This window comes from Hippocampus zosterae, chromosome 16, assembly GCF_025434085.1.
Source record: "Hippocampus zosterae strain Florida chromosome 16, ASM2543408v3, whole genome shotgun sequence".
Lineage (NCBI taxonomy): Eukaryota > Metazoa > Chordata > Actinopteri > Syngnathiformes > Syngnathidae > Hippocampus > Hippocampus zosterae.
In genome coordinates, this window is record NC_067466.1 from 16,148,934 (window position 1) to 16,165,267 (window position 16,334).

General features: G+C 45.8%; 1 protein-coding gene across 4 annotated transcripts in view; it reads right to left on the reverse strand.

The window, feature by feature from the left end:
- LOC127588757 (delta-sarcoglycan-like) overlaps positions 1-16,334 on the reverse strand; it is an 81,736-nt gene that overhangs the window by 19,288 nt on the left and 46,114 nt on the right. For all 4 annotated transcript variants that reach the window (XM_052047610.1, XM_052047611.1, XM_052047612.1 and 1 more), the window contains 3 exons: positions 11,326-11,511; positions 1,208-1,309; positions 238-325 (listed from right to left, as the gene is read on the reverse strand). In XM_052047610.1, the coding sequence (XP_051903570.1) occupies positions 238-325; positions 1,208-1,309; positions 11,326-11,511 (376 nt within the window). The remainder of the gene's footprint in view (positions 1-237; positions 326-1,207; positions 1,310-11,325; positions 11,512-16,334) is intronic.

Here is a 16,334-nt window from a genome sequence, read left to right on the forward strand (position 1 = left end):
CAGCTTGACTCTTTTTGAATTGACTTCAAATGTATATTTGATACCAGCGCGAAGTCTTCCATAAAAGTCGCTTTTGAAATGTTTTGACCAAGCCCAAACAAACCGATGTGCTTTGCAAACACGAAGATCAGAAAGGAAGACTATTTTCATTGTGGTGTTGCCCTTGCGTGTCGTCAGCCTTTGAAAAAGAGGCTCGACGGGTGATCCTTAATTTAAACGTGTTTTCATTTCATGTACCTGTTACGAGTTGCGTGAGCAGCTGGTTGTTGCTGTTGACGATGTTCACCGATATGTTTCGGGACGACTGCAGGTACAGGGGGCGACCCTGTGGATGGACAAACGGCAAAAAGTTTCCATTTCATTCATGAAAAATACAAACCAGTTCATGTGAAGACAACCCCCCCTCCCCCCAAAAAAAAATGACACTCTTGAATGGACGACGAAGGATCCAAGTGTTTTTGCCGATCACAGACAAAAAACACATTCACGTCATCTCTTAAAACCCTTTTGCATTCCACAGGCAGGACATTACATGTGGCGTCCCCCAAGGGTCAATTCTTAGCTCACAGTTATTTAATGTTTTCATGCTTCCACTTTTTCTAATAGTATACAAACACAACAAATATGCACATGACTTCCAGCTTCACATCACTGACGAGAAACTGAGAAAAAAATTTTAACCGTTGCATGCCTTCACTTTATAAATCTAATCGGATGATTGACTTTTAGAATACCGTACAGTACAAGTACAATACAGTACAAATTTCTAAGGATGACGTATAAAGGTTTAGATTGATGACTCTAAATGTGTTTCAAGCATGCGGGAGGGGTAAAACTATAAAAACGAGATATTTTTGAACGATCTCTCCGTGAACGAGGGTTCGGTGTAAACGATTGTCACGCGGCAGCTTCAGATCCGACATCCCCCGCATCTTTTCCAGTTGCCAACGCAACGGATCCACGTTAGTCTCAGCAGGAGGTCATCGTCCCTCACGAAACACAAAGTGTCTTTTCTTTAAGCGTTACAACAAAAATATAGCAAATTGTTTGTGGTAGCTCGGGCAAGTGAGAGAAGGGACCGAAACGGCATATGAGCAACTCAATGTGCTGCCATAATTAATGCAAAGAATGATAATAATGGAAGCTGTGAATAAATGTTTGACGCTTTCAAGCTATATACGACCATCGTGCAAGATGGTGGACTCACCGGTTTGGACTGGATTTCTTTGGCATAGAGAGGCTGAAGGAACTCCGAGTCCCCTTCCAGCTTGAGGCCCTGCGCTGTTATTCTCAGGTTGCCCATGCCGTCCTGCACGGAAACAAACACGCGTGCGCGTACACTTTGGTCACATTGTATTTCATATTCAATGGACGTCCCACCTTGTCACTCACGCATTTACACATCCAGCTCTCTCACACACACACTCACACACATTCCAACAAGAGAGGATATGAACCAGCCAGTTGATATCCTGCCTTTTCATTCTTTTTTACATCACCTGCCCGATCAGTGTAAAGATGTGGACAACATGGGTAGCCGATACGGACACAAACGCAACATTGTGTATTTGTAAACCAGCGAAATAACAAAGAGATCCCCGTAGATGGCGTTGTTGCATCACTTTGGATTTGAGAACAGCACAGCTTTCGAGAAGAAGATCAAGATGAGAGGGTGAGTCTTGGCTTGTCATGGGGTGAATGGTGAACGGCGCGGCAAAAGATATCTCAGTTTTTGGGTGAGAAATAAGCGTTTTTGGTGAATCTGCTGATTATTAAAGAATGAAAAAGAAAAACTAGAAACCAAGCACTTCTGTAGCAAGACGAGCATCAAGTACTCGCCGCTCGCTTCTTATTCTGTGGGTCTCGAAAGATTAGTCAGTGTGCTCGAAAACGGCTGGCAACACTCTGCAAAATAATTCCAAGTGAATGAGTTCATAAAGTTGAGTTTTTTTTGTTTTTTTTGTCAGTGTATCCCTGTAAATAAATAACTGTGACTGGTGATGTGGAGCGAGCTAATTAGCCGCATTGTAGAGTCACACTATGAAAAAAAAAAAAAACAGTTTTGACTTGGCCTTCTAATCCAAACTTTTGCTGGGTTTTGTTTCTTCTCTGGAGCGTGCACACGGCAAGGCGAGCGGTCATGAATAATTCACGAGACGATGACGATGACGACTTCTTAGCAGGACACTCAGATGAGCATCTTCACCTTCTTCTTGTTCGTCGTCAGCCGACTTTCATCCCGTGAAAAGTCTTCACCCTTGTTTGGTCTCCCTTGATGAAAACTGTGTTTTCCTTCTCGTCGACTCTGCTTTTTTATGCCATCTGCCATCCCTTGCACCTGCCTGCCGGCTCTTTGTTTTCAGGTTCACTCCGACGACAGCGGCATTCAAGGAACTGGAAAAACAATATATTAAAAAAAAAAAAACCTTGTTCGTCAAATAATTAACTTTGGTTTCACGTTTATGTGAAACCCAGATGTCATTTCTACCTTTCCAAAGTGAAGTCTTCCAGTTCTAGGGGGCGCTGCGGAGTGAGTTTTGAAGCGGGAAGTGTTGGGGGCCCCTTAAACTGGATACATTTGACCAGGATTCACCGGCTTGCGAAATGGAAGTTGGAAAGTTTCCGATTGGGCAAATTCTTAGTCGGAGTTCTTCCAAGTGCAAGTCGTAGAATTTGGCACGGTCGGATTTAAGCGCTCCCACATCCAAGTACCCGTCAAGAGGCGAGCAGCAGCATTTTGGACCATCTGGAGACACTTAATGGAGGATCGTTTGAGTCCAAAGTAAAGTGCTTTTTCTAGTAATCCAGCCGAGAAGTGGCAAAGGCGAGAGTTACAATGTCGCAATGGACAAATGCAGACATTTCTGCGTTCATCGGTGAAACTGGCGTTCATTTGAAAAGACTTCAACTGCAACCAAGACTGCCACCGATCGTCGCCTCCGCCGTCACCATCGACGCTTATGGGGAATTTGCGCGTGTGGCTCCAGCGCTCAGATTGATTGGCGACAGGCGAGCAACGACGACGTGGACGCCAAGGTAACATCGTGTATCCCCCCCTCCCCACCCCCCCCGGCTCCTCCGCATTCATCATCCTTCTCCTTCGTCTTCCTTTGGAGGTACGCCGAGGCACTCTTATCAATAATACAAAGCACTCAGGCTATTATTGAGTGCCGGCATCGATATGCATCAAGGCCCGGCTAACCCGAGGCTAAAGCAAATATAAATGTCTCCAGGCCCTTGGGGAGATGACTCCCGACATTAAAAATACAGCGGTCGACAAAAGCAAAGAATTTCCATTTATACGCACGATGGAGATGGAAGCGACCAATGAGAGAGAGCCGTTCATATTCGGCGCTAGCTTGACTCGCGCGAGGCCGAGCCGAGGGGCTTTTTCGAGCGCCACTTGGAATTTTTTTTGCTCTCCATAAACTTGATGAGAATGTAAAGGAGAGGCCACGGTCGCCCACGTCATTTTTCGAACGGGGAAAAATGAAAACCCTCGCAAGGAGCAGACGCTCACACGGAAGCAATCCCAAAAGGGAGCGTTGAGGATTCTTTTGAGTTGGATCCGAGGATTATGTTTTTGATCCAATTGAGGAAAAAGACAACAGCAACACCCGAGCTTGGGCCACTCAAAGATAAGAGACCACCAAAACCATGACATCACACTCTAACACCCGCAAAGACGCTACGTTGCTCTCGCATTTTAGCTAAGTGATAGCCGGTCAAACTTTACTTAGCATTTGTGTTTAGCGCCTGTTGGTTCCGGCCACGCCTTTCCACTTCAAACTAATTTGGTCGGTCAGATCCCGCCGCAGTCCACGTTGTTGCCCGTTTAGGCAATTTTGTGGCAACAGCTGAGGAAAGGACCTCAAACTGTGATCATCCACTTTTGGAGCAAACTTCCTTGCAGTCGGGAGCTCCGAGATTCCAATCTCTGTCTTCTCCACTTACGACACTTTCACATGCCCGAAACATTCTTCATCCACTCCAAATTGCCTTTCTATCTCCATAGCCTGCAATGATGTGATGGACCTTTGCTTCTCTCAGCAAAATGGGCTCCGGTGCCCCCGCGCAGCCTTCCTGAGCACGGATGTGAACGCCAGTTATGCCCCCCCCCACCTCTCTCTGGCCCAAAAGTGAGATGGGATTTTTTTTTTTTTCCCTCCACCCCCCCTTGGTACGGAAGACCTATTTAGGACTAGCCTCAATCTTGCCGAGAACATTGGTTGAAAAAAAAAATGTGCACAATAGAGATCAAAAAAGCTTTATTTGAGAATAAAAGACGGACTGGATGAGTCACCCCACCTGCAGCCATCTGTGCCAGTGTAGCAAAAAAGAAAAAAGGGGGAGCGGTATGTTGTTTGCTACCGAATGTCATGGTCGAATTGTTTCCGTTATTAAACCCGAGACGGTCACCCTTTGCGCCCCCCCCCCCCCCTGCCTACATCCCCCGACCGCAGCTATTGTGCAGTTCTAAGCCCTTGGCTTTGGACAGAATAAAATACAGTCAGAGACGCACGACATTTTTAATGCAAAAAAAAATCAAACTTCGAGGTAGGGACGGTGCGTACGCGCCATTTATAGCGAAAGTGTTGCTTTTCTAACGACAGTTTGAGTGACGCAGCTTTCCTTCAGCTCCTTGCTAGCGTTTCCTAGCCTGTTAGCATCCAAGCTAACAGGCTATTCTACTTGATCGCAGGTGACGAGCACGTGGCGGCAAAAAGGTTGCGGTTACTCAGCGGCGGCGCGATGGCTATCAGCGGAATTAGCTTTGAGATTGTCCTCGCCGCCGTTCCCGCGTCATCCATCAATGGGATTAGGAGACGGGGGTCGGAGGGGGGCGACAGCCTGAGAATGAACGATCAGGCACACGCAGAAAGTGAGACAGAGAGATAAACGCACAGAGGCAGATCGGGGGAAAGGGACGACCGGTCGCGGCGTAAACGTGGGGGAGTAAAAGGACGCCGCGGGAAAGGCAAGACAGGAGGCGGGGCCGTTTATGCAAATGGCTCGGGTGATCCGCTCTCATCACTCGCTCTTTGTAGGTACGGCGTCGATGTCTACGGCCAAGAGCAAAAGTCTCCACGCCCGTTTTTGCGACTCGTTTGACAAAGACGAATCATTTCAAAATGGTTTCCACCATTCACGCCACCCGTTGCCCGCCTGACTTTCTTTAGGAAAAAATGAAGAGACGGGTCGCATAAGTGCGCACACCCACACTTAATTTCCTGATTCGGTCAGTTATTTACCGTAGTTGTTGTCACTTTGTCAGTTACGTGGTTCGAACCCGGCAATGCGGTTGATCAAAATTAACCAATCATATTGAAAAGCGTTTAGATTGGAACATGCACACATCCGCTCCGATTTTAAGAGACCCAAATCAAGTTTTGGTGATCTCGCAGGCTTTCCCTGACATTTACTCAGGTACAAACCGGGGTTGTGGCGCTGTTCAAAATGTAACGATCTCCAATTCGAACTAAAATGGGAAGTCCGCCACCATGTCAAGTGCCTCCGGTTAACCCTGAATAAAGTTCAGCTGTTCTTGTCGTTTGCGTTCCGGAAGAAGCCGAAAAGGCAAGGAGTGCTAATTGCAACGGTTCATAATTCCCTCCACCTTGCCTGAGGCGCCAGCTGCAGCGGATGAAAAACGCATTTTTACCTTCCGACTTTAAAATATTCATTCATCATCAATGGAGGCGGCCGGTTTATAGCTCGCATTAAAGTTGGGAAAAGCTTTGCGATGTAAAAGGAAGCATTGTAAAGAGGGGCGGGGGTAGACTTTTTTTCCCCCCTCGGATTCATTTCACTCGCTTCCTGGTTCGCGTATGCAACTTGCGGACGTACGCCGGAGTAACCGAGCCGCCATCTCGCGCCTCTCGGCCCCGCGTCGCGAGCGCTGATGGATTTCTGTTTGCTCGGGCGTCACCGATGCCGCGGCGACGCTCGCGATTGACGGCCGATGTTTGCAAGCTGCGGGGCCGTCATCGCGCTCGCCCTCGCTTTCTCCGCGTGTGGCTTTTCCACGTTGCCGACCGAGCGGGCCTCCCTCCCTCGGGAGTCAAAGCGGAGCGATTAAGCTCTCGATTATGAAGTCATTACTTGGGCGTAATTGGACGCGCTTTATTGTTTTTATGGCTCATCGGCTTGAGAATGGCCGCCGTCGCGGCCGTGTGACTGTGTGTGCGTGCGCCAAGATGACGCTCTGGATGCTAGCAACTGCGTCAAAGTCTCATAAGGGAAACAAGGGCCGCCTTGAAAATCAAGTCAACTTTTTTTTTGTTGTTGTTTTTTTTTTTTTTGACGGTGAATTTGTCTCTTTGTACCTGCGAACTGTGTTTGATTATCTTGCCAATCGGTTGCAGCTCGCCCGCGACCCGAACGATGACAAGTCGCCGAGGGAAAACGCGCGACGAGCTTCCTGATAAACCGCTGTAGATCGGAAACTTTTTGAAAAGTTTTGTTTTTTCCTTTTGTTTTTCATGAATCCGACACTGTAAAAATTACAGCTCACCAAGTCGCAATGTGAGGCGACATGGAACATGCTCGTTAGCCCTCGTTAAAATCACTTGAAGCGCACATTCTTTGAATTTGGCAGCCTCCATAGCTTCCGCTCAGAAGAAAAATAACAATAAAAATCTCCTTTGTTGTGCACCCGAGGTCTCGTCTTGTGCAGTCTAATGTTTCTTTTTATTTTTTTTTTTAAGTCAAATTTTTCTAGGCGGCCACTTGGGATGCCTCGGAGGATGCTGAAGCGTTTTCCACGGCCTTTTCCAATCTGGCTGCTTTTCTTACTGAAGTCGAAAATGAAACGGGCATCAAAGTGTTTGCACTTGGCGCGCTAATCCATTTCCATAGCCGACACCAGCTGACATTCGACGAAAGAAGAATTGATCTTGATTGATTTTCACTTTTAATCCGAACTGATTTGACCAATGTTTGCGAGACACTCGCCATCAATATTTGCGACTGTACTCTAAAAAAGCGTGGCGGAGTAGTTTTACTGTACTGTCGTTTTATAAGCTTCACTGAATCGTGACACGGCAGGTAAACGCGTGCGCCGATGCAACAAACCAATCGTAGGGAACGACGCAAAAGAGAAAGAGTCAATGCCACAAAGAAATAAATAAGAAGCAAAATGGTGGAAGTATTGATTCGACAGGTGAAATAAAAGGGACGGGACGGCGGCGCCAGTTCATTTCCACATTCAAACGTGTTTTTTTTTCCCTCCGAAGCAATTACATCCAAACAAGCGCAAGGCAGCCGAGTGGAAAATGGAAGAATTCATTTCATCTCGACGCCGCGCGACAAAGTTTTGGGACTTTTTTTTTCAGCGGAATGAAAACGTCTACCCGCGAAATGTAACACCGCCATGTCGGCGGGTAATTATTTGTCCAATCTTTGTGTTCGTCATTGTTTGGAATGGAATCACTTTCTGTTGGCAACAATGCCACTGACTCATTCCCCCCCAGCCCCCCCCAAAAAAGGCAACGTCGCAAAACCTTCCGTCTCATTAGCGCCTCCGTTCTGCAACAGCAAATTACATGGGAACTGTGAAAACCGCCGCACACTGAGATTCTTTTTTTTTTTCTTACCCTTTCACCATCCCCGGATTCCTCTTAACGCCATCGCCACTGACCTTTTGCCAAAAGCCGAGTGGGAGGAAAAAGGGGGCTTCTTAATTGCCTCAAATGAGAGCCTTGTAGCTCCGATCTCATCGGCACTGGGAGATTTAAGATCGCCGGCAGACAATTCTGCAGCTCGCGACTCGTTCAGGAGGCGGGGGGAGGTGTGTGGTGGCAGTGGGGGGGGGGTTAGAAGCTTCAAGGGGGGCGGGAAGAACGGAAAAAAAAAACACGTTGACATTTCCACCTTGGCTGGAAATGTGTGAGAATTCAATGATTTTTTTTCCCTTTTCTTGCTGCGCTGCCCAAAAGAGTTATGATTTGAGTTTCTTGCTTTCTGTCGCCCCCGCATCCGTTTTGGTCTCATGCGACTCGCTTTAAATGAGGTTTAACCTAAAAAAAAATTAAAAAAATAAAAAATTTTAAGGGTTTTGAGCGATATCGGTTACACATAGAATGAAGGTGATGAATGGACTCTTACGCCCCCCCCCCTTTTAAAAAAAATGTATATAAATAATGATTTGACATGATGTTGTGCTTTGGAATTTGTGTAAAATCCCAATGGTCGACTTGCGGTTCAATTTCAGGCATGATGAGATCCCCAAAAAAGGCGATCCAATCAAGCCTCAATCGGGCGACTTTAAATCCAATGCAGGAAATCGCTACTCGGATGATTGCATCGCTTTCAAATGACATCTTGATGAAGATTGTGCCAATCTAAATCCAGTTCAAATTTGAATCCGGATTGCCGAAAAAAAAAGAATTTGAATTGCCCAAAAACAAAGTTGTCTTTTCAAAGCGATCCAGATTTGGAGCCAAGTTCAAATCAACATCAAGTCGCCGCCCGATTGTTGAATGTTCACGTCAACCCAAATTTAAATTCGGATCTGCTCCAGTTTGCACTTTTGGTCTGTTCACGTCTTTTAATCACTTTGGGCAATTTTCTAAGCCTTTGGTTGAAGGTCTGCATGAAAACAGAAATAAGCCCGTCAGTAGCAGGTGGTCCCGATAGATTCTCTGTTTCTTCTCCTTGTCTTTACCGTAACCATCAGAGCGAAAAACAAACCCCAAACAAACAAAAGAGAGAAAAAAAAAGCCCCTGGGGGGGAGGGAGGCCATACTGCAGTCAGATGGAAAATGACAGCTCTCGCTTCTCTCGCCATCACCAACAATCGGGCGCACAAAGAGAGAGAGAGAGTGAGAGAGAGAGAGAGAGGCGTTTATCTGCTGAGAGCATTGAATGAAAAGTGGACAAGAAAGACACAATCTGGAAATCAAAATAATGCAAACAAGGATGAAAGAGAGGACCTATTAGGAAACGTGAGAGAGTCAAGTCAAGAGTATTTCTCGAGCACTTTCAAACAGCCATCGCTGCATACAAAGTGCTGTACATGGAGCAATTCAACATGCACAATAAACAGTAAGACAAATCGGTAATAAGTATCGGTAGAAAGCACCAAACAGTAAAACCAAAAGCAAATCTAAGTCATGCCGAGTCGAATGCCAAAGAATACAAGTGAGTTTTGAGGAGGGGCTTTGAAGATTGTTCAGCGGGAGGTCATTCCAGCAACAGAAAAGCCTCGATCCCCTCTGTACCAGTCAAGAGGCGAGCAGCGGCATTTGGGACCAGCTGAAGGCGCTTGATGGAGGACTGGCTGACTCCAAAGTAAAGGGCATTGCAGTCATCGAGCCGGCATGTGACAAAGGCATGAATTACCGTCTCAAAGTGTTCATGTGAGAGGAGAGGTTTTATTTTGGCCAGCTATCTAAGGTGAAAGAAGATTTTTAACAACGGCACCAATTTGCCGATCGAGTTTGAAAAGAGAGGCGGAAGAGAGAAAGGCGGGAGTCAAGCAGCTTGTCAACCTGCTGACTGCGTACGGATTTTGCAAAAGCAACTTCCTGGTTCCACCTTGAACACACCAAATTTGGACTTTTTTCCCCCCAGCATAATATTAGGCCTGTTACTTTTTTTTTGGGGGGGGGGGGGGGGGGGGGGTACCCAGCAAGTCAATATCGTTCGTTCTCTTTGAACCTCATTCGTGACTCAAGACGTCATTGATTACGATGACAAAGAGTCAACGTACAAAAGAAAAACCACACACAAACCCAACCGCGGATTTTGGGAATTCTTAACTATGAATGGATGCGTTTTCTGTAAAAAAAAAAAAAAAATCAATAAAAAACGCAATCGCCTTTTTAACCAATCGAATGAATCGAATCTTCCGCACGAATCACGCCAGTTGAGATTCCACTCCCGTTTCCCGCCTCTGGCTTTTCTGCCGACTTTCTCCCTCTGCGTCAACCCATCTGTCTTGCCTCGCTGTAATCCACCGCGCCGATGATGACTCACATACTACAAAAGCGCGAGACGCACACACACACAGACAGACAGAACATGCCATCACACACACAGCGGTAGTTTTGAATAAAACATGAGGTCCACTTCACAGCGGGGCTTTAATATGAGATCTCCATAAATCAGCCAACACTTTTGTCGTGGCACACGTGAGGCGCCATGATGATTTCATATGTCGGCCGGCGCGTCGGAAAGAAGGCAAAACATTCCAAATGCATTAGCGGCGACAAGGGCGTCGTCGTTTCCAGCGTCGCTCTCCCACCCCCGGGTGACAAATGACGAGCCAAAGATTGTTTCTTAGATTTGTGACAACCGGGCGGCGGTTTCATGGGTGTGTAGAATTAAAAAAAAAAAATTAAAAAAATAATAATAATGATGATGATGATGACATTAAAATCTTAATCTTGAGGTTTCAGGAAAAAAAGACTTTTTTTTTTTATTTAAAGGGGTTGAATTTTCAGTCATTATTTTTCAGGTCATTTTTGTAATTAAAAAAAAAATAATTTTTCATGAATCGGATTCCACTTGAGGTTTCAGGGAATTTTTTTTTTTTAATTTAAAGGGGTTGAATTTTCAGTCATTATTTTTCAGGTCATTTTTGTAATAAAAAAAAAAAGATAATTTTACATGAATCGGATTCCACTTGAGGTTTCAGGGAAAAAAAAGATTTTTTTTAAATTTAAAGGGGTTGAATTTTCAGTCATTATTTTTCAGGTCATTTTTGTAATTAAAAAAAAAAAGATAATTTTTCATGAATCGGATTCCACTTGAGGTTTCAGGGAATTTTTTTTTTTTTTTAAATTTAAAGGGGTTGAATTTTCAGTCATTATTTTTCAGGTCATTTTTGTAATTAAAAAAAAAAGAATTTTTCATGAATCGGATTCCACTTTTAAAAAATAGTTTTGAATTTAAAAAAAAATTACCAGCAAAAAGGAATCATTTTTCAGAAAAAAAAGTCAATTTAGAAAAAAAAAAAAAAAGTTGGTGTGTATAAATTTCTTCAGAGAAAAAAATCTAGGCCAGATTCTATTTATTCATCTATTTTGAAGATTTCAGCCTGGATGTTGGAGGGGAGGCCAAAAAATTCCAAAGGCGTTAGCGGTGACAAGGACATCATCGTTTTCCAACACCCGCAAGTGACGAATGACAAGCCAACCATTGGTCTTTGTCGTTCAATGTGACAAGCAGGCTGCTGTTTTAATCGCGTGTGTGTAGCGGGAGGTGGCCACTGGTGCCAATTCCTATTTTACACCAAAAATGTCAACAACAAAAAAAAATAAAAATAAAAGAGAGTGGCTGGTGCTGAAATTCAGTGCGGCGGAAGCAACCGAGGGGACTTACGATGGTAAAGTTCATGACTTTGAGGATCCAGATGGTGAGCCCCAAGTTGACCAGGATGAGGATCATCATCAGCAGGACGAAGAAGTAAAGGCAGCGTTTCCTCCAGCCGTAGATTCCCACTTTGTACACTTGCGCTTGCTCTGAACTCTGGACATTGTTCCTATGACTGCACTGTTCTTGGGTCATCTGCCGAGACATGAGAAAAGGAGAACGGGCTCAGGGTCCGGGACAAATGACAAATTCGCACCGCCAACCCTAGAAATTGCGATGCTTTTTGGTCCTTGCGAAGAGAGATTTTTTTTCCCGTGGGCGGAATGGGTAAACGTCGAGTTGGCGATCACGTTGATTGATTGTCCGATAAAACCCCACATAAGGCCACCGCGTCTCCTCGGCCCCCGTCGATGGCGTCCGATAAGCGATTAATGATGACTCTAATTGTCTGACTCCACCGATGAGGCACTCGACGCTCGGTCGTAATGGTCCGGCCCTAATACCTTTTGCGGCTAAAATACAATTTACCGTCCTCCGCCTTTGGGTTATCAAATGGCTTTTGACAAGCGGGCGCATAAGCGGCTAACTGAAACAAATGGCACGAGACAGGCGGCCCCGGTTGCGGACTAACTGGCGCGTTTTGCTTCCGATTGCGGGGCGGATTTTATTTTGATACCCCGGGCTCGCCGACGGGAGGGAAATCACCAAGTGGCAGAGCAAAGCTAGCAATGAAAATTCAGATTATTCGCAGTCGGCTTCAACCTTGGCAGTTCCATTTCCTGGATTTGGTTCAAGTACTTTCCCCGCCGCCTCACGAGACCAGCTTCACTCAAGGCTCATTTATCAAAAGGGGAACAAAGATGTGGCGACGACGACGAGCTTTACCGACAAACACCGTTTTCAAGTCACGAACGCCGCGCGATGAGCTAACTTGCGCGGCGCTGTAGCGACACATGCTAGGTCAGTTCCCACAGTGCTCGCTTAGCGGTGTTTTTTCCTAGCGGTGCTAACCATGACTTTACTACTGCGTTAGCATAGTGTAGGTTAGCGACAGACAACGGCTAGTTCCGATTACAAATTTGGTTCCTGGTCACAGCTGTGTTGTGAACTAAAGGACGACCGATACGTCGATGCGAATGATTGAGTAAAAAAAAAAAAAAATCGGATTCTTTGTTTCTTTGATCCGTTGAAAAGTTTTTCACTGAAAGACGACAACCATCCCTGTTCACAAGGACCAGCATCCGTTAACAATTACATAATAAGACTCTAAAAATAATGTTTAAACGGAAGACAGACATGAATATGAAATGACTACTGCTTCCCAAAAGTATTATCCATCAAGAGAGGAATAAAGACCGCGGAGAGAAGACGACTTGGCAGACTATTTTGGGAGTGACATCGCCGCTAAAATGAGCGCTTTAAAAAAAAAAAAAAAAAAAAAAAAAACTTGGGTAATCATAATCAGATTTAATTGTCGTTTTGTCTAACTCAATTATTCAGCGTGACACGGTATTCAAAGGCTATCCTGAAAAGAAAAAAAAAAATCCAGTGATGGTAATCCAGTAATGTGTCAGGCTGAAAGAAGATCAGTGTGCCAAAAGCGGGGATGGAAAAGCAAATTGGAGGCATAACAAAATCTTGGACCTCGTCCACGCACTGCTGCTACTTCTATTGTTCAGACCAAAAATTAACCAAAATAACCCCCCAAAAACAAAAAAAACTAAGTAGGGCTCTGACTACACGGAGAAATAAGCTTTCACAAACACTTCCGAGTGCCAAACAGCTGCCCCGGTTCGACCCTTCTATGGACTGCACGTGGACCCGTACCAGCCAAGACCGCCGTTGCCAAATGCAGCAGCCCCCCCCCCCCCCCCCCCCGACGGCCGTACCAATCCGAACTGAGCAAATGGCCGCGAGCCAGCAGCGCTCTGCGATTCCCACACAAGGTGCGGCTAAACAAACCATTACAGAAATGCGATAGGCTGATTAAAAAGTTTTATCAGGTGCAAGTTTGAGGTCACGGAAGGACACCTCCACCAACCAAATCAACCAAGGGCGGGCCTGGAGGCATGGCGAGCTGAGTCGAATTCCATCCACCAAGTATTGTTCAAATGTTTTTTTTTAAAATATTTATATTTTTAATATCGTAATATCATCATATGGTGACGTTTGGATAACGTTACATCCCAACAGTGGACTGATGACAGATCCAGGGGGAACCCCGCATTTCTCCTTAACGGGCATGATGAAATTGCTCTGGTGCTTGTGCTTTATTTAGCTGATTTTGTTATCCCATATTAAGTTCAACAGACTGAACAAACAGTCTCGCACAACTCCACCACTGTTGTGGGCTTTTTGTGTGTGTGTGTGTGGGGGTGCGGGGGGCGGGGGGGTGTTGTTGTTTTTTTTCTTCTCAGAACTCAGCCCGAGGCAGGCGCCGTCCCTGCGTCGAGCATATGAGTGTTTACGGTTCATGACACAATTGTGATTAAGACGTTAGCCTCTCACCGCGAGGTGAATGCAAAGAAGTGCAGAGGAAAGAAGAAAAAAAATGAGAGGGGGGTAAATAGAAAAGCAATTTTGCGTCGCTGTCTTTCTTCGGGTTGGGTGGGTGGCGAGCCATGTGGCGTTGACCTGCCTTTGCCGGCGTTTGAAAGTATCATTTTTCATTAAAAGTGTGCCGAGGGGGAAGCGCGGCCATACAGTAAATGCAACATTTAATTTCACTCTAGCCTTGTGCGATTAATTTCCAGGCACATCTTGGTCGTTAACAACACCGTGTAATTGCTTGCAGCCAAACCGATGCTTTCCACGCTTCCAAAAAAAAAAAGAAAAAGAAAAAAAAAAGCCTTAAATAAAACGCTCCTTGAACGCTTGCGACAAACACTTCCACGCATCTCACTAATTAATCGCCGCTGAATAGCAAATGAGGCGCGGCGGGGAAATTGGGTTTTAAATCTTTTTTGTTTTGTTTTGTTTTTTTTTTACTGGAGGAAAAAGGTACGCCGACGCATCAATCTCGCAGTGGAAAAATAATGAAGGGCAAAAACATCAAATTATCTTTGCATTGTAGGAATTCAATCAATGTCAAATAGAAACGGCACCACTGTGTCTTTGCTTGAAGAAATACTCCAAAGAGCAAATAGTGGAGAGGGGAAGGGGGGGGGGGGGGGAATACAGGCAATATATTGCATTTTCCACTGACTGCCAAAGGAAATTAAAATCCAGATTGGAATTAAAGATCCAAGCGATTAACACTCCGAAATGAGCCAAGAACAGAGCAAGAGGCTCAGATGGCGCGGTTTGGGGGCGCCAAAAATCAGCTCGGACAGGCTTCGGGTACTCGCCACCCGAATGAGGACAAGCGGCTTGACGGCAAATTCGGTCCCGGCTTACGTTTTTCTCTCGTCGTCATTTATTATCCGAGCCGCAGACGAGCACGCTTAAGCTACTCGGCCCTCACAAAAAACATTTCCTGCACGCGCTGCAGATTAGTTTCTCGTCTATCGACTCGTAAGCCTGAGACAATTAACCGGCAGACAATTGATTGTTTTCTCTTTTTTTTTCTTCTTTTTTTTTAAACCTTCCAATCTCTTTCTTTGCCTCTATTGTTGCTTGAAGAAGCAGCTTTGTCCGGGCATTTAAGCGCTGACGGCGATTAGGGAACTTTTTATTTATTTATTTTGTTTTCTTTTGAACCGTCTGCAAGCATTCAAGGACGGCCAGCGCGCCGGATGAAAGGCCAAGGAAAAAGCCCAAGATAATTTTTCTGTCCGTCTCAAAGGAAGATTTTCCAGGACAAGCTTGCGTCGTCGTCGTCGTGGTGCACTTTAACAGATTCCTAATAGCGACACGGCAGCTTAGCGAATCCCGTTCGAGTATACAGCAACTCGCAGTTGCGCTTTTGGAAGCAGCTCGCCGAACACTTGTGACCACCCACCGGCACCCAAGTGTATTTTTAGCCAACGGGGGAGGAGGTGGGGTGGGGGTGGGGGGTGGGGGGGGGTCAGGGCACTTGACTCGGGAGGCAGGAGGATTTGTCCGCTCGCTTTGAACTTGAGGTGGGCTGAAGTGAGCTTCGACAAACATCCGCACCAGATTGAGAGAAGCGCTCGGCTCTTCCGCGGGAAGAAAAGGGGATTCCGGTCGGTAGGTTGAGTAAAAGGGACTGTATTTGATGGGGTCAAACTGAAATCATTGATTAATCACGTCTTGAGGCAGAGAGGACGGCAGTGAGGCAGACTTGCTAACCGCTAGGCCAACGTGCCGAGCAACAACACAGATGAGGAGAAAAAATAAAAAATAAAAGCACGCAACTGATTTTTTTCCTTGGATCCCATCGGAGGACTAAGGAAGGATGATTTTTGCCGGCCTTTATTGGAGATCTGTGCAAATTTTTTCATGTCCTTAACGGCGCTTTGGAATTTTTTTTTATGCATAACACACAATTCCCGACAAACCTTTAATAGAGCAACTCCCCGGGCTGTCTGGCTCGTTTTATCTTCACCGGCGCTTTGGACGCAGTTCACGACGTAACGGTCCAGTTGTTTTGTTTTGTTTGGGTGGGGGTGTGGGGGGGGGGGGGGGTCAGAAGGCATCTGAATTTCCATTATTATGCGCCAAGGTGCCACGCCGCTTGCTAACCTGCTAAAACAACAACGCTTATGTCGAGTGGCCATCGGTCTGCTTCCAATGTCAACACTCACGACGGCGCAAAAAAAGAGCGCTCCGTCGTTCCGATGAAAAACGGCTGAGGTGATTTTCGGATCTATTTCAGGGTGTCTGTAGCAAGTTGGATTTGAAGTTGCAAAAAAGTTCCATTTGGAGACCCGTTTTGATGCAGTTGTACTTTTTGGGGCTCGCGCCAATGCAATTGTCATGCAACTTTCAACGGCTTCAAGTGGAAAAAAGTTGTACAAAGTGGCACCGTAAGTGCCATGCCGTGTCGCCTCCGGGGAGGGGGGCAAATGAGCGCCCCGTCAGATCCGCTTTTTTCGGTGTACTTCTTGAAGTGTTAC